Genomic DNA, 23,238 nt, shown 5'->3' with positions numbered 1-23,238 from the left:
GTGGCTGATTGGGTAAGGCAAATGAGCTAAGAGTCTAGGACAGAGTCTACCTTAGTATCTTTCTTTCCAGGTTTACATAAGGCAATTGTTTCATAGTCGTAGCCGTCAACGACTCTCGTGATGAATAATACAGCATCCAGGACAGGAGCACAGAAGGCAACGGCACCCGCTGAAGTCCCGGCTCTTTCCCTCCAGCTCCAAGTACTTGACTACTTTACTGGAAGAATCCCGATGTACCTTTTCTGAGCAATGTACACACACCAAGTGCAGCGGCATTGCCCCAAGGCAAGCCAACCCGCGGCGCAATGGGAGCAGTGCGGCATGGCAACTGGCGAATGGACTGGGGAGACGCTGCGCTAGCCGATCACGCAATCGACCCTGATGTCGACAAAATTCATTGTTTTCTGCGGGGCGAAATTTCTCAGTGGGCACAGGCTCACAACGCCCCCCCAAGCACGCCAGCAACAGCAGGCGCAACCCGCCATCCAGCTGCTCTTGCCTGACTGAAAGACGACGAAACCAAGCAAGGGAAGGATCAGGAATTGGGTACTTGCCAGGTCACTTTCTGTTGATTCCAAAAGCAGAAAGAACCATCGGAGCTGTTTCGCAACTTCCTGGGGCACCTTGGACTTTTTTTTTTATCAGCTTGTTATCCATCGATCTTCCCTTTTAGACCTCTTATTACCTTGACTTACACCACCATCTTCCTCCTCTCTCACACTCTCTCACTCACTCTCACCCTCTTCCTCCTTCCGCCTCCCATCTGCCATTGCATCCTACGGCGCCCTTCTCCGACAATCCTTTCTACGGGTTGATCTGTGTTAGTCATTACTGCTGTAGTCGACTCATTGTTGGTATTCTGTCCATTCTTGGTTCCTGATCCAGAGGAAGCCAAACAGACAGCTCGAGAGGAATCCGGAACTGTACACTGCAAACGGCAGCGAAAAGAGTTTCGAGACCGGCCACTATACGATACCCCCGTCTTCGAAATCCGCCCTCGAAACCCCCTCCAAACACGCACACACACACACATATCGACAATGGCGCCGACAAGAGGTCAAATCCAGACGCCTGGAGAAGCTGGTAAGCAGTTGTTGCTCTCTTCAATTCTTTGGGTTCCACGGCTTTCGCCTGCTGCTACTGCTGCTGCTGTTGCTGCTGTCACCCCTGGTCTTGCACTCTGCAGCGTCCGTCATCCTTCAGCGCGTGTGCCCGCTGTAACTACAGCGAAGCTCCGACATTGTTGGAATTGGGCCAATCAGAGCTCTGCTATTTGTCGCATCCCAGCGGTGCAGAGTCCCCCGGCAACCCACTTGTGATGGGCAACGAGCAGCACCCAGAGAGAAAGAGGCAGAGGGATGATGGACGACGCCGACCAGAGACGCGGAACAGTCGCAGTCGCAGTTTGCAACGAGAACGATGACAATACTGGCTTGTGCTAACATGCCATCTCTACAGTTGCGAGAATCGCATACCTCTCCAGCGACGTCGTCGTCTCCGTCCAGCCTTCGCTGGCCAAGGACTCGGAGTTCTCATCCCACCTTAAGCGCTACGTCGCTCGCAACGACAAGAGCCTCGTCGCGAAGTCTTCAGTCACAGAGGTGAGCAACTACTCGATTCGTCTTCTCCGCGATCTTTTGGCTTGGAAACTGACTGTGACTGTCCCAGGTCCAACATGTAAGGCACAATGCCGACCCCCTCCTCTCCGTCTTTGCGCCTACTCGCGCCGGCAAGCTCGTCGCCGTAACGACCTCTTCTACCGTTCTCCTTCCCGCCATCTCCCACCTCTACAAGTTGGCAAACTACCCTGTCGTCCTTCACGTCGCCCTTCAGCCCGCTGGCTTCCCCGACTTCTCCGCCATCACAGCTATCCGCAACTCGGGATGGACTTTCCTGCAGTCAGAGTCTCTCCAGGAGGCTCAGGACATGGCACTGACGGCACATGCCCTCGCCCTCCGCTCCGGCAAGGGTGTTGTGCACTTCTTCGCTTCGTCGAGCAGCGACGACGATGCTGCTATTGAGGCAGAGGACCCTGAGGTTGTGCGCCAGATTCTCGACGTTGACGCTGCGAGGCGCTTCCAGCAGCCGTCCAACGGCTCTGCCGCGTCGGCTGTCGGTATCTATGCCGATGACGGCCGACTGCCGGTGGCCTCTGACCGATCCGACGTGCCGCCGACCGGCTCCTCCGCCATTAGTGGTCTGAGCTCTTCCGAACTCGCATCGTCCGTGCACTCCAAGCTCGAGTCATCCAGGGCCTCGGTCCAGTCCAGCGCCGAGCACAGCGTCACCGACAGCCCACCCTCTGTCGTCTCCTCCAACGCCACCACGATCGAGTCGTCCCTCCCCGTCGTCTCGTCTGAGGACATCCTCAAGTATGCCAACGGCATCTGGGCTCAGATTAAGAGGATCACCGGCCGTGAATACCAGGCCTTCTTCTATGCCGGACCCACGAATGCAGAGAATTGCCTCTTCGTCTTTGGCTCTGGAGCCTACTACTTTGGTGATGTGATTGACCAGGCCCGCCGTGGAGGTGACTTCTCCAAGGTCGGCATCCTCACCCCGAGGCTGTACCGCCCCTGGCTCAGCTCCTCTCTCATCGAGGCTTTGCCCAAGTCTGTGAAGCGCATTGCCGTCCTTGAGCAGGTCCACCGCAAGACCACAAAGTGGGGCCCCGTCCTCATCGATGTTCTCACCAGTGTGAAGAGCGGCCCTGGTGGTGTGCAGACCGTTGTCGGCTACCAGCTTGGCTACATTGACCCCAAGACTGTCATCCAGGCTCTTCGTGGCGTCCTGCAGAACCTGACTTCCGAGTCCCCTGTTCAGAATCTTGAGATCGGCCGCAAGGAGGTTCCCCAAGAGGTTCTCGAATACGGTCTTGAGAAGCCCCAGGTCGAGAACTCGTACACCAAGATTCTCGACCAGCTCTTTGGCCAGAGAGCCTACATTGCCAATGCCCTCAAGGCTAGCAATGCCGGCATCAACTCCTCTATCCAGGCTAGCCCTGAGTTCGGCTTCGGTTCCCTCTTGGCTCGCAAGGAGCGTCGCGTGCGCTTCGTCAACGAGGTCAAGGAGGCTGCCAACAGCAACCAGTTCGTGACGGATTCTCCTAAGAGCTGGCTCGCCCGCTGGGCAGCCAACGAGGCCGACTCCAAGAAGGCCAACGAGATCGCCGACGACTTGATCCCCCGCCTTGAGACTGATGGCTCTTCCATTGCCCGCAACCTATTGTCCAGCAAGCGACTGTTCCGCAAGGAGTCCCTGTGGCTTGTTGGATCCGATGCCTGGGCCTACGATCTCGGTAACTCTGGTGTGCACCACGTCCTGGCCTCTGGCGAGAACGTCAACATGCTCATCATCGACTCGACCCCCTACTCGGAGCGTGCCGCTGCCGATGCCAACCGTCGCAAGAAGGATATTGGCCTGTACGCCATGAACTTTGGCAACGCTTACGTTGCCTCTACTGCCGTCTACGGCTCCTACACCCAGGTGCTTCAGGCCATGCTCGAGGCCGACCAGCACAACGGTCCCTCCGTCGTCTTGGCCTACCTGCCCTACTTTGGCGAGACCGATTCTCCACTCACCGTTCTCCAGGAGACCAAGAAGGCGATTGACGTCGGCTACTGGCCTCTGTACCGCTGGAACCCCGCCAACGAGGCCAAGGGCGAGCCCAACTTCACCCTCGACTCTGAGCGTATCAAGAGCGAGCTCAAGGCCTTTTTGGACCGCGACAACCAGCTCACCCAGATCATGCAGCGCGACCCCGCCTTCGCTGCCAACCTGTCGCAGGACTTTGGCTCTGAGGTCCGGGCTCAGCAGAAGCGCAAGGCCAAGGATGCCTACGACCAGCTTCTTGAGGGTCTCTTTGGCGCTCCCTTGACCGTGTTGTACGCCTCTGACAACGGTAACGCTACCAACGTTGCCAAGCGTCTCGGTAACCGCGGCAAGGCTCGTGGTCTTAAGACCAAGGTCTTCGTCATGGAGGACTACCCCCTCGAGGACTTGCCTTCTGAGGAGAACATCATCTTCGTGACCTCGACAGCCGGACAGGGAGAGTTCCCCCAGAACGGTCACGCTCTCTGGGCCGCCCTCAAGGACAACACCGAGCTCGACCTCGCCAACGTCAACTACTCTGTATTCGGTCTCGGTGATCGTCACTACTGGCCCCGCAAGGAGGACAAAATCTACTACAATAAGCCTGCAAAGGACCTTGACCGTGTTCTGTCCAACCTGGGTGGCAAGAGACTTGCCGACGTCGGTCTTGGTGACGACCAGGACCCCGATGGATACCAGACTGGCTACCAGGAGTGGGAGCCCAAGATCTGGCGCGCCTTGGGCGTCGATAACGTCGATGGTCTTCCCGAGGAGCCTGCTCCCATTACCAACGAGGACATTAAGATTGCCTCCAACTTCCTCCGTGGTACCATTGTCGAGGGTCTCAACGACCCTTCGACTGCTGCCATCTCTGCTGCTGACCAGCAGCTTACCAAGTTCCACGGTACCTACATGCAGGACGACCGTGATGTCAGAGATGAGCGCAAGGCCATGGGCTTGGAGCCTGCCTACTCGTTCATGATCCGTTGCCGTCTGCCCGGTGGTATTTCTACCCCCTTGCAGTGGGTACAGATGGACGACATCGCCAACGAGCTTGGTAACGAGACTATGAAGCTCACCACCCGTCAGACCTTCCAGTTCCACGGTGTCGTCAAGGGCAAGCTTAGACCCGCCATGCAGGCCATCAACAGGGCGCTCATGACCACCATTGCCGCTTGCGGTGATGTCAACCGTAACGTCATGTGCAGTTCTCTGCCTACCCAGTCCAAGTACCACAGGGAGGTCTGGGCCAGCTCCAAGAAGATCAGCGACCACCTGCTGCCTTCGACCACCGCCTACCACGAGATCTGGCTGGCGGACGAGAACGACACCAAGACCCAGATCGCCGGTGACGCGGTACAGGACTTTGAGCCACTGTACGGACCTACCTACCTGCCCAGAAAGTTCAAGATTACCATCGCCATTCCTCCCCACAACGACACCGACGTCTACGCCCACGACATTGGTCTCATTGCCATTAAGGGCAAGGATGGTAACCTCGAGGGTTTCAACCTCATTGCCGGTGGTGGTATGGGTGCCACGCATAACAACAAGAAGACGTACCCGCAGATCGGTCGCATGTTCGGCTTCGTCAAGACAGACCAGGTCCACATTGCTTGCGAGAAGATCATGCTCGTCCAGCGCGACCACGGCGACCGCAAGAACCGCAAGCACGCCCGTCTCAAGTACACCATTGACGACATGGGCGTCGACGTCTTCCGTGGCAAGGTCGAGGAGCTCTGGGGACAGAAGTTTGAGAAGGAGAAGCCCTTCGAGTTCAAGTCCAACGTTGACACGTTCGGCTGGCAAAAGGACGAGACAGGACTCAACCACTTCACCTTCTTCATTGAGAACGGCCGCATCGAGGATACTCCCGAGTTCCAGATGAAGACTGGTCTCCGTGAGATTGCCAAGGTGCACAAGGGCGAATTCCGCCTCACGGGTAACCAGCACTTGATTCTCAGCAACGTCGCCGACGAGGACCTCGACTCCATCAAGGACCTCATGAAGAAGTACAAGCTCGACAACGTCCACTTCTCCGGCATGCGCCTCAGCTCGTCGGCCTGTGTCGCCTTCCCTACTTGCGGTCTCGCCATGGCCGAGTCGGAGCGCTACCTGCCTGTACTGATCACCAAGCTCGAGGACTGCCTCGAGGAGAACGGTCTGCGTCAGGACTCTATCGTCATGCGCATGACAGGATGCCCCAACGGTTGCGCGCGTCCTTGGCTCGCCGAGGTTGCCTTTGTCGGAAAGGCGTACGGCGCGTACAACATGTACCTCGGCGGTGGTTACCACGGCCAGAGACTGAACAAGCTGTACCGCCAGAGCATCAAGGAGGACGAGATCTTGGCCATCATGAAGCCGCTACTCAAGAGATACGCGACTGAGAGAGAGACTGGCGAGAGATTTGGTGACTTCTGCATTCGCGTTGGTGTTATCAAGGGCACCAAGGAGGGTCGGGATTTCCACGAAGGGGTAAGACGAGATCCTACCTCTCTATTGATATCTTGAGTTGTGATGACTAACATTAATGATAGGTTCCCGAAGAAGAGTCTGACGAGGAATAAGCCTGTCTAATGCTTTCGAGTACTGACGGTTTTACGACGAGATCTGATGTTCGGTGTGCGGACGAGGATTTAAATTTGAGATTTACAAAATGATGGGATTTGCACAAAAAAGAGATGAAAAAAGTTGGATTACTTTTGTAAAATGTACATGGTCTTGTATCCGCTTTAGCAGCTTTCAAGCATTACGGGGGCCAGGCGTTGCGATTTGTCGTTTTTACTATACTCTTGATCGATTTATGAAAACTATATTTCAAACTCTTTTCTAGACAGGTTGAAAGGCTGTCTCTTTCCACATATGTCTGTCTGTCTGTGTTTCAATGTATGTTATCGTAATTGGGTGCAAGCTAAACTCGAAGACTTGAGACGGCGCAACAAGTCATCGGGTACATCATTTTGCAAGGTACGGTGCTTTGAACAACCATGTGAAATTATCTAGAGACCGTCTGCGTATCTCGTTCTATGTCCTTTCTTTTTTTTTTCTTCTGTCTGTGTTGTGTAAATTCTATACTCATGCATCCATCTCTCGCAAGATTTGCACTTCAGTACCTCGTACTCCGGCAGGGTATGCTAACAAAAGAGAAAGAAATCAAAATCATTCTTTGCAACGAAAAAAGCGTCATTGCTTTCTAGTAGCTCATCAAATCTGTAAAACCACGCTGTTAGTTATCAACCGCTTCAAGCCCAATGGTAAAGAGTAAATCAATGGGGGACAAAAACATACCCCTTCCAAAGAGACCGCGCTTGGCCCAGTCCATGGCAAGCAAGATCCGCGTCCTCAAGCTCACGCTCTGCGCAAAGTAGACGGACCGCCACATGTACACAGCCCACAAACCACCCGCGAAATTCCACCCCTGGCCCCAGTCGAAGACGGCCGAGTTGCCAATGTACGCGAGACTGCCCAAGTGGCGGTACTCGAACGCCTTGTACACCACCGAGTCGATGTCGCCGTCGAGGACCATGTTGGCCTTCAGCCCGTCCGACGTGCGCGCCATCTTGTTGAACTTGTGCGCGAGGTACTGGCCCTGCTGGTGGGCGCGCTGCGCCGTGGCGGGGAGGGACGTGAGCTTGGAGTCGATCTGCTTGAGGAGCTCCCTGAGCTCGCCGAAGCCGAGGGTGCCGGACTGGTCCTTGTCGAACTGCTCAAAGAGCTTGTCGAGGCGCTTCAGGTGGCCGACGGCCTGGGGAAAGCGGCGCTTCACGTCGTTGGCGACCTCGCACCAGTCGCTGAAGTGGAGCTCGAGGGTCTCGGGGTCCTTGCCGTGCTTGAAGGCGAGGCCGCGGCAGAAGGTGATGATGTGGTCGGCCACGTTGTTTTGGACTGTCGAGCAGTCGCCGATGGCGTAGACGTCGCCGAGGGGGGTTCCGTTTAGGCGGAGGTGGGTGTCCGTCTCGAGGGCGTGGCGGTTCGTCTGCGAGGGGCCGAGCTTGGAGGAGAGGCGCTTGCAGAGGTCGGCTTGGGCGACGCCCGTTGACCAGAGGCAGAAGCCCATGGGAAGTTCCTTGGTGAGGAGGGATCCGTCGGGCTGCTTTTGGGTGAAGGTGATCTTGTCCGGGTGGACCTCCTTGACGCGGGAGTTTGTGAGAATGTCAACCTGGTCGCGGGCGAAATGCTCCTCTGCGTACTTGGAGAGAGTCTCGTCGTAGGTGTTGAGGATGTGGCTGCGGCTCTGAATCAGGTGGACGGAGATCTCGTTGCGGAGGAGCTTGGGGAAGTGAAGTGTCAGGTCCTCGTTGAGCATGTCAAACAGCTCGGCCGCGAACTCGACACCCGTGGGACCGCCACCGCTGACGACAAAGGACAAGAGACGCTTGCGCTCCTCGTCGGCGGTCGTCGGCAGGCAGGCTTGTTCGAGATTGTGCATGACTTGGTTTCTAACCTTGCGCGCATCGCTGATGTCCTTGAGGAAGTGGGCGTTCTCCAGTCCCTTGACGCCGTGGGGGTTCGTGGTAGATCCAACGGCGATGACCAGCTTATCGTAGGGGACATAGAATCGTGTTTCGTTGCCAAAGGCGTCGGGTTGAGAGCACTCAATCAGCTTGTGGGAGAACTCGACGTCCTCGGCCTTGGCGCGGATGAAGTGACCGTGAACGCGGGCGAGGATTCGGCGGACGGGTTCGACCAGTGATCTCAGTTCCAGGGTTCCAACAGTGGCAGAGGGCAGCATGGGCGTGAACAAGAAGTAGTTTGTCGGGGACACAACAGTAACGTGGTATTCATCCGGGTTGAGCTCCTTGAGTAGAGCAACTCCGCCCCATCCGCCGCCGAGAATAACAAGCTTGGGCTTCTCCTTTGCGCTCTTCATATGTTCGTTGTCCAGGTCGTCAATCAGCACCTCTGCGATGGGCAGGTTCTTTGGTCCGCCTCGCTTGGGGCTCAGTGCCAGCTCAGATACCTCGATTTCGTTCTGGTCCGGGTGTTCCTTGTAAGTGGAGGCATCGTAGATGAAGAAGCCAACCACGCCGAGGCCGACAAAGATGATGCCGCCGCCGAGCCATGCGGCGCTGGCGTACGCGAAGCGGAGGAGTCGTGACCTTTGTTTCGGAGTAGGGGCCGGCGGCGGCGCGCCGGAGACTGATCGGATGGCGGTACCTTTGGGCAGACCGTGGGCGTTGAAGAAGAAGTTGGCGAGAGGTGTGGTAGGAGGTGTTGTCCGGGATCGCTGGGGAGGAGGGCTAATAAAGGCGCGCCTTTGCGCGAGGGCGGCGACCTGTTGCTTGCATATCGGCGTAGGTTTGAACAAGCTGATGGGTGATGTGTGAGAAACGGCGCGAGGTATGCGCCTCAGCGCGGATGTCGTGGGAGGCATTTAATTATCGCAGATTAGTCCGGTGTTTTTTTCGTCTGACGTCGTGATAGAGTAAAGGTAGATCTAGCAGTATGGAGATGTCATGTCGAAACGAGTGAATGGGAGCAAGCAGAGAGCTCTAGAGATGTGTCGCGGTGTATCAATTGCAAAGAAGCAGCAAGAGACAGAGGTAACCAGAGAGAGTTGAGGTTGTTGGATTTTTCCAAGAAAGAGAAAATCAAGGTCGTAATGGTCACGAAAATGAAAAGGTTCCTAGGGGCTGGCGGGCATAGCTCCCTGGACGTATGCGTAATGATGCTTGTACTAAGGTACTGTTCGCGCCAGAACCGTCAAATCCGAGGAAGCTAAGGTACCTTACACCGCACTACGTAGCTACGTAGACGGGAGGACGTACCTTATGCCGACAGCTCCAGCAAGTACGTCATTGTTCGGTTAAGCCGAAGGTTGCCTCCCATGCAATTACACCAGATAGGCCAGAATAATCTCCAAGGTGTCTTGGTCTACTTGTCTACGGATAGACTGACCACTAACCTTTTGGACGAGTTCTCTGATGCATCACGCGAGCAGGCAAGAAAAAAAAATTCTTTACAAAAAAGCAGCATCCGACCGCATTATCGCCGTCACCGACGACGAATCTCGGACTTTCGTCCCAACACCTCAGTTCCGTTGTCGGCGCCGCGATCTCACGGTCGTCCGAGCTGATAAGATCCTTTTAAAGAGGACCAACTAAAAAAGGGTCCTTTCTCGGCCTGAAATCTGAATACTCATCTAGCGAGAAACTGTGATCTCAGTCAGCGGCGTCCAAAGACCCCCTGCCGCGGGAGCCGTACGTCTCCACCACCATGTCCACTTCTCGGTGTCTCGTTCGGCCAATTTGTAGCCGCATTTGGAGCCAATGACGAGAATCGCAGCCGTGAATCCGGTATCCGTCCAGAGTGCCAGAGTGCGAACAAGGCGAGCCGCGAGAGACATATATGCGAGGCAATGGATCTTCCAGGCTGTCTGGCAGGCGAACATGCGGCCTTTTCCAGAGGGACGGGTTCCAGCCCTTGAGGACCCTCAAATCTCATGAATCAAGCAGCCTTACTCCATGGCATTACGATGCACTTTTGCAATAGGATCTTTCCTGTTGCCACTTGGGCACTCATCGATTTTGCTACAGAGGCAGGCTCGGCGCAACTCGGCCGGGTTATACAAGTATATATATGCCTACGGCTAGCATCGGAAGTACTTCTTCTCAACCCAGCGATCCTCAATATCTGCGAGCATGTTGCACAGAACAATAGTGATACCAGGAAACACCTTTGCAAGACGGTGTACACCCAGTCTTCCGGCAGCATAGCACGCCAGCACAATCTTGTCCTGGGCAACGCCGTGATCGACGAGCACTTGCACAGCCATGAGTGCGGCGCCTCCGCTGGCCATCTGCGTGTCAATCAACAACACCGACTCGTGAGAGTCAATGTTATCCGGGAGCTTGAGATAATGCAGCTCGGGCTCTCCCGTCCGGACGTTGGACTGGATCAGGATTCTGCCTGTCCGCATGTCGGGGACGACCCTCTTCAAGGCCGTCTCAAAGGCGGCACCGCCACGAAGGACCAGCACCGCACTTACATCGCCCGTAGCTTGGAGTCCGTTGTACTTGTATCCTTGCGGCGTGGCAATAGTCTTTTCTCTGAACTGGACATTGTTGAGTGCCCTGTGGTTGTTAGCCCGTCATTCAGACGTTCACCCAGCAGGCAATCTACTCACTGCTCGATCAGAAGACACGCGAGGCGGTCAAAGTAGAAGATAAAGTCTTCCGCGGAGGTGTCGATATCCTGGATGATGGTGCTCATGCCTCTCAGTTGCGGTGACTGGTCGAGAATCACGACTCTGTCAGACAGAGGGTCACTGGCAGCAGCCAACTCCAACTGCGTGAGTGCTGCCCGGTGGTGGGTTGACTTTTCGATCAACTTGCGCTCAATGTACTGAACAACCATGGCTAGACTAGGTATTAGTTATGAAGCTGTACTGACATGATGATATGCTTACCCATAGCTACGCGGTTCTCGATACCTCTCGGCACGATGATGTCTACTTGCGATCAGTCTCTACGAAGCATCTGAAGCGGTTCGGCTAGTTTACCTGCGACTTTGCGCTGCGGCTCGACGAACTGGACACAGACATGTTAGGAAAGTCCAACACGATTTGATGATGGAGCTCTTTACTTTTTCAAAGTTTGGTTTCACAAACTTGAACCACTGCTTCATGATACCATCTACGTCACGGCCACGCTCCTTGACGTCTCTCAACACTTTACGTTGCAAGGTCAGCTGTGCAGTAAGCACATCACATCCCGGGCTGCCTGCGACTTACCTCTCCGTGACAAACACGTATCGGCATCCGCCTCGCAGAATATCTGAGCAACAGTCAGAAGTTGATCGCGGTTCGATTTGACGGGATTGAAATACCCTCATATCCAGAAGATCAATAATACGGGGGTCATGGAGGGCAAAGATTCCTTCCAGGATGATGACGTGAGGTGAGTAGATGGTTGTGGTATTGTCCAACCTTTGATGCTTAGAGAAGGAGTAAATGGGAATTTCAGCCCGTTTTCTAAAACCAATTATTATCATGATATAAACATTGATGTCTGAAATGCTCGCCTTCAGACTAGAAGAAGAGTTTCATGAAGCAAATTAGAAAGCGAAGATGTTACAAGACTTACCCAGCCTTCAGATCGCGCAAACATTGTACAAGTACGTTAAAGTCAATTGCCTGAATTCGGTCAACATGCATGCCAGCAGTACTATCGGCATATATCTTACATCCGGCGCGTCAAAGTCAAAGTCGTTGTCAAAAGCCCTTTTTGACTCCTCAGGACTCAGGGGGTTGTAGAAAGAGTCCTATATTCAGATCGAGTCAGGGGAGGGGCCATCGCCGCAAGCCGCCGGTTGGCGGGGTAAATGCACACATACCATGGACAAAATCACCACCCAGGGCAGATTCAGCTTCCTCACAATGGCGTGCGACAGAGTCGACTTTCCAGAGCCGGAACTGCCAGCAATACCAATGATGCTGACATCTGCCCACGGTGGTGAGTAGTGAGTCCGCCGCTGGATCGTCACATGAGACTCGGTGCCGCTGTGGTTGTCTGCCATTCTTTGAGCTGAGAGGCGGAGGTCGCCGACGTCGATGCGCGGGGCAGGCTGGTGGTGGTTTATCGGGTAGCTACAGCTTTATCCTCGGATTCTGCAGCGAAGTGAGATAGGCCGGTGGACAGAACAACCAACGACCTGAGGAACAGAGACTGCAGGTGTCGACGGCTTTGATGTCTGCTCCCTTCGCAATGGAAGGGGGGAAGAAGCAGAGATGAAATCTGAGGATATAAAAATGAAAACACTGGCTAGAAGGCGACTTCCAGGGTCCAGTCCCCAAAGATAAGCGCTGAGGGGGATGGGTGCTTGACTTTGACAACCTAAGCCCGGTGTATGGTGGAGCTGGCCGGGCTAGATCTGATGTTGAAGGTAACCGAATGGAAGGTACCTGCCACAAAGCTTGCTGATCAGACGGGAGCCACGAGAGGGGAAGTTGCGTTTTGCTGTTTCTATAGGGAAGGTGGACTGTACATCTTGGAAATGTTAGAGACAAGTTAAAACAGCCTGATCAAAAGAGAGAGGCTGTGCTCGCGTGCTATCTTTCCTCAAAGCATCAAGTCCGGTTCTCCAACGGAACATCTCTTGTAGAAGTGAACGACCCAATAGCGGGCTGGGCTCACACAGGTGGGCGCACAAATACACAGGGTCCAGATGACCGCAGCTGTGCCTACGCAGGACAGCAGCCCGCAGGCACGATGCGTAGTTGCGGTTCATCACTTCGTACAGGTAAGGGCTGTCTGTCAGGTGGTATTAGCTCTGGTACCTGCCTCTCTTGTGCTTCTGGTGGGTCGCGCCCTGTGTTTTTTTTGCCCTGTTCAACCCCAGTTGTGGCCCCCCCGGCTGCGTGGCTGCTCTCAGCGCCTTACCTGCCTTACCTTGAAAGTAAGGTACCTTGCCTTGGGTAAAGAGGGCATGTGCCTCGGATTACCTAATTATGGCTGCCCCACGCCAGGCGGTCTGGCTGATCCTGCGATTGGCCCTCTGCAGCCGCAAACTCTGGAACCAAATAAAGCTCCGCTCCAGCCTCTTTCTCTTTGTTCTGACGTTTCTTCCTTCTTCCACATCCAATCCCAGTTCTTCCTCAGCATCTTTTTCTTTCAAAGACTTCCTTCGCGTAACAAAACGAACGGGAGCTCGACTGGCCACTCAAATGTGACGACGGCCCAGCCCAGAGCCTGTCTGATCCTGCCTTGCTTTCCCTGCATTTGCGCACTTCCCATCGCATGTCAGGACTGCCGGACATCAACGACCCAACAGCCATAGCAGTTTGGAATAGAGCTGCTGCGCGTCTCGTGCGGGAGACGTTGGAGAGAATCATGGTCCGTTGAGCTCCCCGTGTGCCAGTGTGCCAGCGTGTACATCCATGCTGGCCACGCCGTTTTGGTTGTCTTTGACAGCTAGCTAAGATGTCATCCAGACTTCGTCTGCGTCGACTGCTACACCCATGAAGCATGCCTTCGAGAGGCGTGTTCAGGACGTCAAGTCGCCCAAAAGGTAAGCTCCTCTCTCTCTTCTCGTTATCTTCCACGTCGAAGCCCGGCGCTAGCTCCGAAGCTACGTCTGGCGCTTCCCCCCTCCCCTCCCAGCTCACATGATGATCAACTATCAAATGGGAATCTCTCCTAGCAATTACCATGCGGAGAACTCGATATAAAATAACCCTGACACTTTTGCTGTTTTGCACATTTTTACGTTGTTCAAACTACAGTCAAGAGGACATCTGTGCTAACATGGACTCTCAGCGACATCAACGCCCTGATCCTCGATTACTTGACGGTGGAAGGCTATCCTAACGCTGCCGCAAAATTCAGCAAGGAAGCCAACCTCCAACCCCACCAAGTCGACGAGACGATCAAGGTCCGCCAGCAGATTCAAAAGTCCATTCATACTGGAAGCATTCAGTACGCCATTGAGGCTCTGAATGACTTTGACTCAGAGGTTAGTTGTTTACTCTCCGCAACATTAAACCCCAGTCGCAGTGATTAGACATCGAGTTATCATGCACCACTCATAGCACCTTCGGGACACTTTGATGAGGAACAACCACTTTTTGATGAGCTTTCGCCTTATACACTACTTGTCAGCATGTTTCTGCTTTGTACACATGTCCTAACAAGTCATCTAGATCCTGGACCGCGATCCAACCTTGCACTTCGCGCTGCTTCGCCTCCAACTTGTGGAGCTCATTCGGGCGTGCACAAACACACCTGGCGGGGATATCACTCCTGCCTTGTCATTCGCCACGAACCATCTTGGACCACGTGCACCGACCGACTCGCGCTTCCTCAAAGACCTGGAAGAGACGATGGCGCTGTTGGTGTTCCCGCACAACGATCTCGAGCCGCAGTTGGCAGCCATTTTGCATCCAGACCTGAGACGGGATGTTGCAGATGATGTCAACAAGGCCATCTTGCAGCGTCAATCGGAGCGTAGGGAAGCCGCGATCCGACAGCTGGTCAAGATGAGGGCTTGGGCTGAGTCTGCTGCGAGAGCGGAGAAGAAGCCCCTCCCTGAGAGAATTGGTCTCGGCTTGAATGGAGACGAGAGTGACGGGCACGACCCAATGATGCTCTCGTAGAGCAACAGTCTTGAGGGCTACAGCAGCGACAAGGAGAATTATGATCCACTGCAAGAGGGTTCGTTGAGTGAGGGTAATGGGCGAGAAACAAACGATCTTGATCGGTATCTCATTCACAGACCGATTACCTCCCAGGTCGAGGAATAGAATCGCATCCTGGGAGCGGAGAGTTATCACGATGGCGTGGCCCATGTCGCTGACGATGCTAAAGACCGCCGTTTGGTTGAGTTGATCATGGAATATTATGAAGGGGAACATGATGGCTAGGGAATAGCGCATGGAGTTAAGAGCAAGCAGGGTTTGACTTTGGGATACGGGCCAGGATTGGCAAATCTTGGAGGCGTTACATCATTCATTTGGTTACGACTGAATGAGGGATTATGGTACATACATTTTTAATGGTTCACGACATCGGGTCAACAGATGACCGATAAAGGAATAGAAGCCATCACGGCAATTGCGAACTCTATACTATACCCCTCTCGTGAAATGTTCCGTGAGAAAATGGCCGGCCGTGTTTGGTCTCTTTGTGACTATCAATAACCCATAATATACCTAGGTACCTTCGCAGTAGAATCTATCTTACCGCAAGGTAGATGGATGGTACGAGTGGAGACTTTCGAGCCAATCACGGTTGGAGAAAGTCCGATTACAGCTCAGCATACTGAGTTTCCCGTACGGAGTATGTTCATCGAGGAACCCAGCTTCAATATCAAAGTCACGTTGAAATCCGGTTATGTTTCAATTTTTTATTGCTTTCTTTACCAAAACCCCTCTCCTCATCAGGTCTCAGGTCTACCATGGGGTACAAACGGTCTTTTGAAAGTTTTATATACAAGTGATACTCCGTACAACAATATCGCTCCCACTCTGTCCCTCTCTACTTGGTCCGAATGTGCTTAAGCTTCTTGGGCGAGTACAAAAAGTTGTTGGCGTACGCCTTGGGCTTGATCCGCCTCGACTGCGGCTCCTGGACAAAGTACTCGTACCCTTGCTTCTCTGCAAAGTGGATGGCGTCCTCCTTGGACTTGAAGTTGAGTTTGGTGCCCTGCATCATGTCGGCCGACGACTGCCAGCCCATGAGCGGGTTCTCCCAGCGGTGGCCCTTGGGGAGGATGTCCCAGTCCATGCGCCAGTGGTGGCCTTGCCAGTTGCCTGATTGCGTTGCGGGCTTGGATTCCTGGTAGATGCTGTGAGGGTTTCCGTCGTTAGCTTTTGCGATTTTTTTTTCTTTTCTGTCTTTCCCTGTCGTCTGAGATAAAGGCTATGCGTACCGGACTGTGCGAGCCTGGAGCTCCATGGGGGCACCGGAGATGACGGCGGCTTGGATGAAGGGGACGTCTTCGCTGCCGTTTTGGAGCTTCTTGGGGGTCGGGGTGAAGGTCCTGCGAGAACACAACCCAATTAGCACTTTGTTATGTTTGCCCAACCCAATTGCAAACGCATGCAATAATTCCTCCCAAGAGCTTTGCGTCCTTACGAGGTGGCCTTATCGGCGGCGATGCTGTAGTCGGGCTCGTTCTGCTCGGTCGAGGGGGCCACGGCGGCGGGCTGCTGTGTCGTGGTGCCGGTCGTGAGCTGGCTCTCGAATCGGCGAGCGGTTACGGGCGCGGAGACGGAAGCTCGGAAGGGAGCGGCGCTCCGCAGCAGGCGAGCTGCGTTGTAGGCGCGGAGGGATGCCATTGCGACGTGTGGGAGATGGGTGTTGGCTTCCCTTCAATTGTCGTCGTGGGACGAATTGGGTAGTCTGGGAATGCGATAATGGGTGGTGGTTGATGGTACGGCACTGGACAAGGCGGAAGGGCCTTGCCTTGCTTGGGGGGTGGCCCGGATTGGGGCGCGCTGATTGGTCGCCGCAAGAACCTTGACCCGAAAGAAACGAGTGCTTTTCGTTCAAACCTCACTTTCGGCAAACGGAGCGTCACCCTCGTCTATCATAGCCATCAGCCTTCCTCCCCTCCACGTCGAAATCGATAAAGTCAATTGATCCGCTCAATTGACCGTTTGCGCCGAGCGACCCTCCCGATTCTTCGATACCCCAAAGTCACCATGAGCTTCGTCCCCCGCCGCGGTCTCTCGACCCTCATCCCCCCCAAGGTGCGCTCATCTCCCTCTGTCCGGCCGACGACCGGCAGCTCTGCTATCGAACCAGGAGAAGTATGCTGACATTGATGCACACAGGTCGCCTCTCCCAAGGTACGATTATGATCCCGACTCACGTTTTTTTTCTGTTTTTGTGATGGATGCGAGGTTTGGATGGGAAAAGGTTACCCGGTGAATTCGGAGGTTCGGGCGCGGGATACGGAGGAGCGACAAGGACGGAGCTACTCGGAGCTACGGATTTTCTCAATAGCAACATCAACAACGAGATGCAATACGGATCACAGGAAAAAAGGGCTAACATGACGAACACGGACAGGCCCTTGGCGCGGACCCCAACGCCGTTCGCATGCAGCGCGTTGTCAACTTCTACGAGAAGCTCCCCCGTGGTGCCGCCCCCGAGGCTAAGCCCACTGGCATCCTCGGTCGTTACGCCGCCAAGCACTTCAGCGGCAAGAACGCCTCTGCGAAGCGTATGTTGCCCCTTTAATTGCGAACGAAGGTCTGGCATGGGACAGAAGACTGACTGTTGTTGTGTAGCCATCATTCACGCCCTTGGCCTCCTCCTCGTCATCGGCTACGCTCAGAACTACTACTTCCACCTCCGTACGTCAAAACCCCTTGAACGTGGTACTTGGGATAAAATACCAGAAAGACGAACAAGACGGAGAGCGGTTCGGCGATGTGATGCTAACGATTGACAGGCCACCACAAGAACAATGCTCACTAAGCGACTCCCATCTGGTTGTAGTCCAGCCTCTGGCTGTGTAATGGCATTGGGACCGTGTATATAAGAATTAGAACCTATTCTCCAGGAGGAGGCTCCTCGGCAAATTTCCTTTTTCGTGTCCGGCGTGTATTCCTCCCTCGAATGTGAAATGGACAGAGAGAAAAGCGCGGTCTGATGAAAAGACATGAACAAAAAGAGGATGGCCTGGGATGTTCTCGTTCTCGGTCTTTTGTAGAGCCGCTGACAAGTCGAGCCGAGAGTTTGTTTCAGCTAGTCTAAAGATTGACTGAGTGGTATTACGTAATGCTCATCCGGCTCAAACTTCCCAGGAAACCCGATGTGATGTGATGTGATGTTATGTATACACTCGAGAAGAGAAGACACGGGCGACACCGATCAGTAATGAATATGAGGCCACCATTGAGTTTGGTTTGCCAGGTGCTGTCTGCCTTACGATTGTTAAGATAATTCGAAGTTCGTCTCAAAGCAACGAGAATGCCATTAGTTCCAATCAGTATTACAGACAGATAAAACAACTGTCAGTCAGAGAAGTGCGTCCATGAATGCTCAGACGGAGAGGCGCTCATCAATGCACTGGCACGCTGGATCCAAGAATAGCCCGTTGGGATGTCGGGGGATCCCGCGTTGTTTCCTCCCGCCGGCGTTGCCTTCCCCAGCCCGCAAAGCCAGCGCTTTCCGCACTAGGCCGAGCTGAGCTCTGACCAAAACACAGTGTTTGAAAGCCACAGTGCACGAGGCTGACACACTGTCACAGCCTTCTTGGGCACCCAGTGACCACGTCGGCGGGCAGGTACCCATCGCGTCCCCACTGTTTTCCCTCACCTTGCCTGCCTCTCTCCCCTCGCAGTGGACAGCGACTGAGCACTGGAGCAGCACTACAGTGACTGGACAGGTGGACAGCACACAGCGCTGGAGACACTGAGCAACTTTGGCTGCTCCCCCTGCCCGCTGCCGCACGCTAATCCCTGATTAGGCGACTGCAGCTTCTCTAAGGAAAATCGACCTCACAACCATCACAGCCGCATAGGTGTGCCCTTCTCTACCACCACCTCACCCCCATCAGCCCAGCGCTCCTTTTTTTTTTTCCTCTTTTCCCTTCCAACCCTCCCCTTCGGACGCTATACCTCGACGACGCCGACGACGAAGCCGACGACGTACGTCTTGCTGGTAGGGGAACTATCCGAATCCGCGACTCCCACGATCGCATTCGCCCCGCGATTCGAATACACGAAACCGCTCGATTTCTGCGACTCGTCGCTCCCCCCGGCCCATACATACCCAGTACTCCATCACCAAATCCGACCAACCACCAACCACCACCATCTCGGCCTTCAACGATCTTACACACCCACACATCCAGAACAAGTCCTTCTAGTGACTCGAGCTCGGAAAAGCCAAACCTCGCTCTTCCAGCGCAGAACATCCGACGACGTATGATGGCAACTGAAGCCACCCTCGCCGCCCCCGTTGATGCTTCTGTCCATTCTGACCCCAAGCTCGTGAGTTCCCTCTTTTCCCCTCCTCCCCAGCAGCCCCAGCCTCACGCCGCTGGCGCCCTGCCCCATCGCCGGATGATCCCCGCGTCCCCTCTTCACTCGTCTTCATTCGTCATTCCACCCCATGCGAACCTCACCCTTCACTCTGTCGCTTGCCCTTTGGCTAACCTAGGATCCTTTCGGAACCCTCCGCCGAACAGACTAACGACGCTGACATCGACTCCCAAAATGTCGGTCCAAATCGCGCGAAACTGAACGGTAGTCCCGCCGTCGATGACTTAGAGAATAAGCACATCACCGGTGTCGAAGATCAACTCAATTCAGCAGATGTTAGTGTTAGTGGAGGGTCGGATACGGAGGCATCACGGGCGGCTCGAGATGGAGAAAAGGGACACGGCAGGACGTCATCGGCCGTCAAGAAGCCCGCAACCTTCAAGGCTGTCTCGGTCAACAAGACCTTCCTAGCATCAAAGGGCCCTACCATTTCCTCGGCGACCAAACCCGGCGAAAAGACGAATTCGACCTCGATCCTGAGCTCCTCGCCATCAGGAACCTCGACTCTGTCTTCACGGCCGAGGCTAGTCGCGAAGTCGGGCACTGGCACAGGTTCTTCACCGGGACTCAAAGCGGCTGCCAACGGCGCCAAGCCTGCCGCCGGCCCTGACCCCAGCGCAGTATGGAACAAGAATCGACGTAAGGCGACTACTAGGTCTTTGAGGGTGGTTGCGGTCATGTGCTAATATAACGAACCTCAGCTGTCCCTACCCCGGAACCCAAAAAGCTTACGGATGAAGAACTTAAGAAGTATGGTATCCATATGGCAAGCCGTCTTGCCCCCGAAAGCGGACAGTCGGCACAGGGAAATTGGGCAGATATAGAAGACGACGACGACGACTGGGCGCCCGAGACCATCACCTGGACCGATGGTACCAAGACCACCCTCCCGCATCCCGACGAAGTACCTGCGCCGCCGCCGCCGCCCGAGCCGACTCCTGCGCCACCGAAAGAGAAGGTCTTGGAGAAACCGAAATCTCCTGTACCACCGCCTCGAACCACCGCTTCGCCCTCGATTAAGACTGGCGGGCTTGCATCTGGCAAAGGGCTCATCCTCAAGGCTGGGTCTGCCGAAAAGCCCACGCTCGTCGCCAAACCACCTGCACCTCCGACGCCAGTGAAATCGCCCTGGGCACCTCTGCCCCCCGTCGAGAAGGCTCCTCCGCCAGTCATCGCCGGGCCGCCTGCTCCTCAGCAAGGCGCGAGATACCCCCCGAGAGACCACGCGACTAATAATAACGTTCCGCCCTACCATGCCAAGGAGATTGCTGCTGATGACTTCAACCGATCAGCTTGGAGAGAAGGTGGTCCTCCGGGCGGAAACCGAGAACTGTTTAACTCGCAATCTGGGCGATATGAGCCGGTCCCGGCCGATCGAAGAGGCTCCTTCCGATCTGACGTCCATCCTAGGCAGCCGGCAGTGTTACAACGCCCGTCCCAATCCGATCATCCGGAGCCCTCTGCCGCTTTCCAAACGAGCAGGAACTCTGTGCCCGACGGTCCCATGGGTAGGCGCCGTGGATCTTCTGTTGCTAGCGGTGGTAGCGGATCTTACTTGCAACGGCCAGGCAAGGGACATGAGCTTCCGGGTCCTCCCCAGGACCTGCTGAGTGCTCGTAGGGGCTCTATGGCTGGCTCGGTTGAAAGTCCCATGTCCCCGCGGAACTTTTCGCCTTCGGGCTTACAACATGGTCCTCGGATGCACGGCAACCAGCAGTGGCAACCTCGACCATCCCCCGGAACCAACCATGCCACTCTACACTCAGCTGGCCCTCAGACAGACGGAAGACCAGCTCCACCGCCACCGATGGCGCGATTGGAGGAGGATCTCGAGATGCAGAAGAAGGTCATGCGTGAGAAACGCGAATTGGCAATGCAGAGGCGACGCGAAGAGGAGGCTCGTGAGGAAGCTGCGAGGAAAGCGCGCATTGCGGCGAAGTTGGAAGCCATGGGGCCAGCCCCAGAACGCAAAAGTGACAAGAAGGAGGCTTCACCAGAGAGTTCCAACGCGGCCCCAGCACAGGCGCAATCTCGACAAGACGGTTCCACTTGCCAGGAAGCCGGTTCACAGCCGCCTGCCGCGGGTCCCGATACATCGGCTGTCCCTTCAACTCCCGCCAACGCCAAGGACAAGCCTTACGGCGAAAGACCCGTCACCGCAGGCGGAGAGCATGCGAGACGACCAAGTGGCTCGGAGGCAAGGCAGCCCAACTCATGGGTTGCACCTACGCCTCAACAAGAGCGGCTTCCGACTTGGGGCGCGGCTGCGGCTGGCCCTCAGGCTCCTCGTAACGTCTGGGGATCGCCTAACAATGATCGCGGACTGGGCAACGGCACCTTCAATACTGACTTGGGCCGTTTGCCAGAGCCTCAAGCAGCAGGAAAGGGCCCAGCACCCATCGCACCACCCAGCGCGCAGCGAGCGCAGGTTCAGATTCCACCGGTCACCCAGGCTCGTCCTACTACGGGTAATGCTCGCGAAGTGAACGAGATGAGAAATAGATGGGCTCACTCGGTTCTGGAAGGCGACAAGATAGTACTCGACGAGAAGAGATCGCAGCGCCTCGAGCGTGATCGGAGCCTGGTGGAGCGCGGGCTCACTATTGAACAAGCTCAAGCCACGATCAAAGACACTTGGCGCCCATCTGGAGATGGAAGACGCGATCCTGCACACGTTATTCACCACGATGTTCGCGCTGCTGGGTCTGTCGACCACTCATCTGTGCTACCTCCCACAGGACCATCGGCCGCCACTCAATCTCGAAGCTCCTCTAGATTCTTCCCTCCCAGGGACAACAGACATGATTCCACAGCTTCTCATGCGGAACCATCGAGGCCTAACTCGCCTTCCCCGCCGCCCCCGGATATGCTTGGCCACCCGGCCTTCGATGGAGACGCCATGCACCCTCACGTATCTCTCCCCCGACCGCATCCCGTTGTCAAGTTACCACCTTCAGCTGCGGCGGCGCAGTCAGCGGCACCCAGATCTACTGGGCCGTTTGCTTGGGCAACCCCAGCCGGTTACAAAGATGGTCCAGGAACTCATGGGCGCGGACCTCACCAGCAGAACCACGTGTCCCAGCGGTCGCAAGATTCAGCAGGAAACGAGAATTGGCAAGATAGGATCAACAACCTGCTCACGGGTCGAAAGCCAAACTCTCCGCCAAAGGCACCTGGTGTCGAGCCTGTCACTAAAAGTGCTCTCGACTACTCTGGTCACTACAATCCGGCTACCGTCTCTCTACCTCGCTCAGCCACCCAGAACGTATCAGACGATGTGAAGTCTTTCACTACAAAGCCGCCGGCAGAGGAATGCTTCGAGGAGCAGGAAATGGGGTCGCTTCCACGCATTCATTTACCCCATAAGACTCCGGAGGCTGCTTGGCAACCTGCTGCCGCCCCGATCAAGCCTCTGCCGAGGCGTTTCTGGGTTTCCGATGTCGAGACTGTTCGTTCACTGTGGTTCCCCCATGAGATGTCTACTAGCGGCAGCGTTTATCGCATTCTTCTTCCCGGTATGGGTGATGCCAGGACTGTCCCACTTCCTTTCTCTCGATCGGGAAGCAATCCACGACGATCCAGTGGGCGTGGTGGTGGGCAGCGAGGATCGGGCCCGAATCATCGTGGCGGCAAGGGACGGGAGCCTTCGTATTCTGGTGAAGGAAGCAGTTCGACACCTCCCCCCAGCCGAGGAGGCCGCGGTGGCTACCGCGGACGCGGGTCCGAGAACTGGTCCCGCAGGACTACGCCCACGCAGGCAGCCTAAGAGCTGTCCACATTACAACTTCAAACCCTACAAAACTTTGTTGACTTGTTGAGGTTAACATACACTACCAATCGCAGCCGGCAGTATCAACGGCCGACGAACACCGCACAAATATTGTTCCGCATGCTGCTACTGTGGCATGCCCGAACTGCTCCGCCACGAGCGGTAGGCAGTGTGTACCATCTCGAAAAATCGATTATCTTCGCAGAGAGCGCTTTGCGTTTTCAGACTTTTACGGACCCTGACTTGATCGAATCGCTTTGGTCGGTCGGTATATGAGCTTGACCGGCCGGGAAATTTGGCCCAGACGCGGACAAATGGGGCGGATGGAAGCGACAGCGAAGTCTTTTGGTGAATTTTCTTCTCTTCCACTCTCACGACACGCGAG

At 55.3% G+C, this 23,238-nt stretch overlaps 8 protein-coding genes across 8 annotated transcripts; 5 read left to right on the top strand and 3 right to left on the bottom strand.

The window, feature by feature from the left end:
- Nucleotides 1-305: 305 nt before the first annotated feature.
- On the top strand, nt 306-503 carry CTAM01_08206 (uncharacterized protein; the record flags this gene model as incomplete). Its single annotated transcript, XM_060524227.1, has 1 exon — nt 306-503. The coding sequence occupies one exon, from the start codon at nt 306-308 to the stop codon at nt 501-503; it is 198 nt and encodes a 65-aa protein (XP_060381070.1).
- A 537-nt stretch (nt 504-1,040) lies between these two features.
- On the top strand, nt 1,041-6,158 carry CTAM01_08205 (sulfite reductase hemoprotein; the record flags this gene model as incomplete). Its single annotated transcript, XM_060524226.1, has 4 exons — nt 1,041-1,083; nt 1,459-1,601; nt 1,669-6,066; nt 6,129-6,158. 4 exons carry the CDS (start codon nt 1,041-1,043, stop codon nt 6,156-6,158), a joined length of 4,614 nt encoding a protein of 1,537 aa, XP_060381069.1.
- Nucleotides 6,159-6,784: 626 nt separating this feature from the next.
- CTAM01_08204 (uncharacterized protein) lies at nt 6,785-8,965 on the bottom strand (the record flags this gene model as incomplete). Its single annotated transcript, XM_060524225.1, has 2 exons — nt 6,785-6,801; nt 6,880-8,965. 2 exons carry the CDS (start codon nt 8,963-8,965, stop codon nt 6,785-6,787), a joined length of 2,103 nt encoding a protein of 700 aa, XP_060381068.1.
- A 1,215-nt stretch (nt 8,966-10,180) lies between these two features.
- Nucleotides 10,181-12,108, bottom strand: CTAM01_08203 (uridine kinase; the record flags this gene model as incomplete). Its single annotated transcript, XM_060524224.1, has 10 exons — nt 10,181-10,664; nt 10,718-10,949; nt 11,000-11,041; nt 11,093-11,120; nt 11,176-11,261; nt 11,324-11,366; nt 11,419-11,563; nt 11,676-11,725; nt 11,776-11,853; nt 11,926-12,108. 10 exons carry the CDS (start codon nt 12,106-12,108, stop codon nt 10,181-10,183), a joined length of 1,371 nt encoding a protein of 456 aa, XP_060381067.1.
- Nucleotides 12,109-13,328: 1,220 nt separating this feature from the next.
- Nucleotides 13,329-14,683, top strand: CTAM01_08202 (ran binding protein in the microtubule-organising centre; the record flags this gene model as incomplete). The annotated part of the gene is made up of 4 exons (XM_060524223.1): nt 13,329-13,424; nt 13,523-13,599; nt 13,848-14,043; nt 14,231-14,683. The coding sequence occupies 4 exons, from the start codon at nt 13,329-13,331 to the stop codon at nt 14,681-14,683; spliced, it is 822 nt and encodes a 273-aa protein (XP_060381066.1).
- Nucleotides 14,684-15,563: 880 nt separating this feature from the next.
- On the bottom strand, nt 15,564-16,366 carry CTAM01_08201 (uncharacterized protein; the record flags this gene model as incomplete). Its single annotated transcript, XM_060524222.1, has 3 exons — nt 15,564-15,873; nt 15,958-16,068; nt 16,164-16,366. The coding sequence occupies 3 exons, from the start codon at nt 16,364-16,366 to the stop codon at nt 15,564-15,566; spliced, it is 624 nt and encodes a 207-aa protein (XP_060381065.1).
- Nucleotides 16,367-16,732: 366 nt separating this feature from the next.
- CTAM01_08200 (uncharacterized protein) lies at nt 16,733-17,513 on the top strand (the record flags this gene model as incomplete). The annotated part of the gene is made up of 5 exons (XM_060524221.1): nt 16,733-16,780; nt 16,865-16,879; nt 17,103-17,256; nt 17,324-17,389; nt 17,488-17,513. 5 exons carry the CDS (start codon nt 16,733-16,735, stop codon nt 17,511-17,513), a joined length of 309 nt encoding a protein of 102 aa, XP_060381064.1.
- A 1,454-nt stretch (nt 17,514-18,967) lies between these two features.
- On the top strand, nt 18,968-22,850 carry CTAM01_08199 (uncharacterized protein; the record flags this gene model as incomplete). Its single annotated transcript, XM_060524220.1, has 3 exons — nt 18,968-19,177; nt 19,231-19,723; nt 19,786-22,850. 3 exons carry the CDS (start codon nt 18,968-18,970, stop codon nt 22,848-22,850), a joined length of 3,768 nt encoding a protein of 1,255 aa, XP_060381063.1.
- Between the last annotated feature and the right edge of the window lie 388 nt (nt 22,851-23,238).

This window comes from Colletotrichum tamarilloi (assembly GCF_030869305.1).
Source record: "Colletotrichum tamarilloi strain Tom-12 chromosome Unknown Scaffold_28.1, whole genome shotgun sequence".
NCBI classification, from domain to species: Eukaryota; Fungi; Ascomycota; class Sordariomycetes; order Glomerellales; family Glomerellaceae; genus Colletotrichum; species Colletotrichum tamarilloi.
Note: the sequence above shows the minus strand (reverse complement) of the source record. Positions and strands in the feature narration are given on the sequence as shown.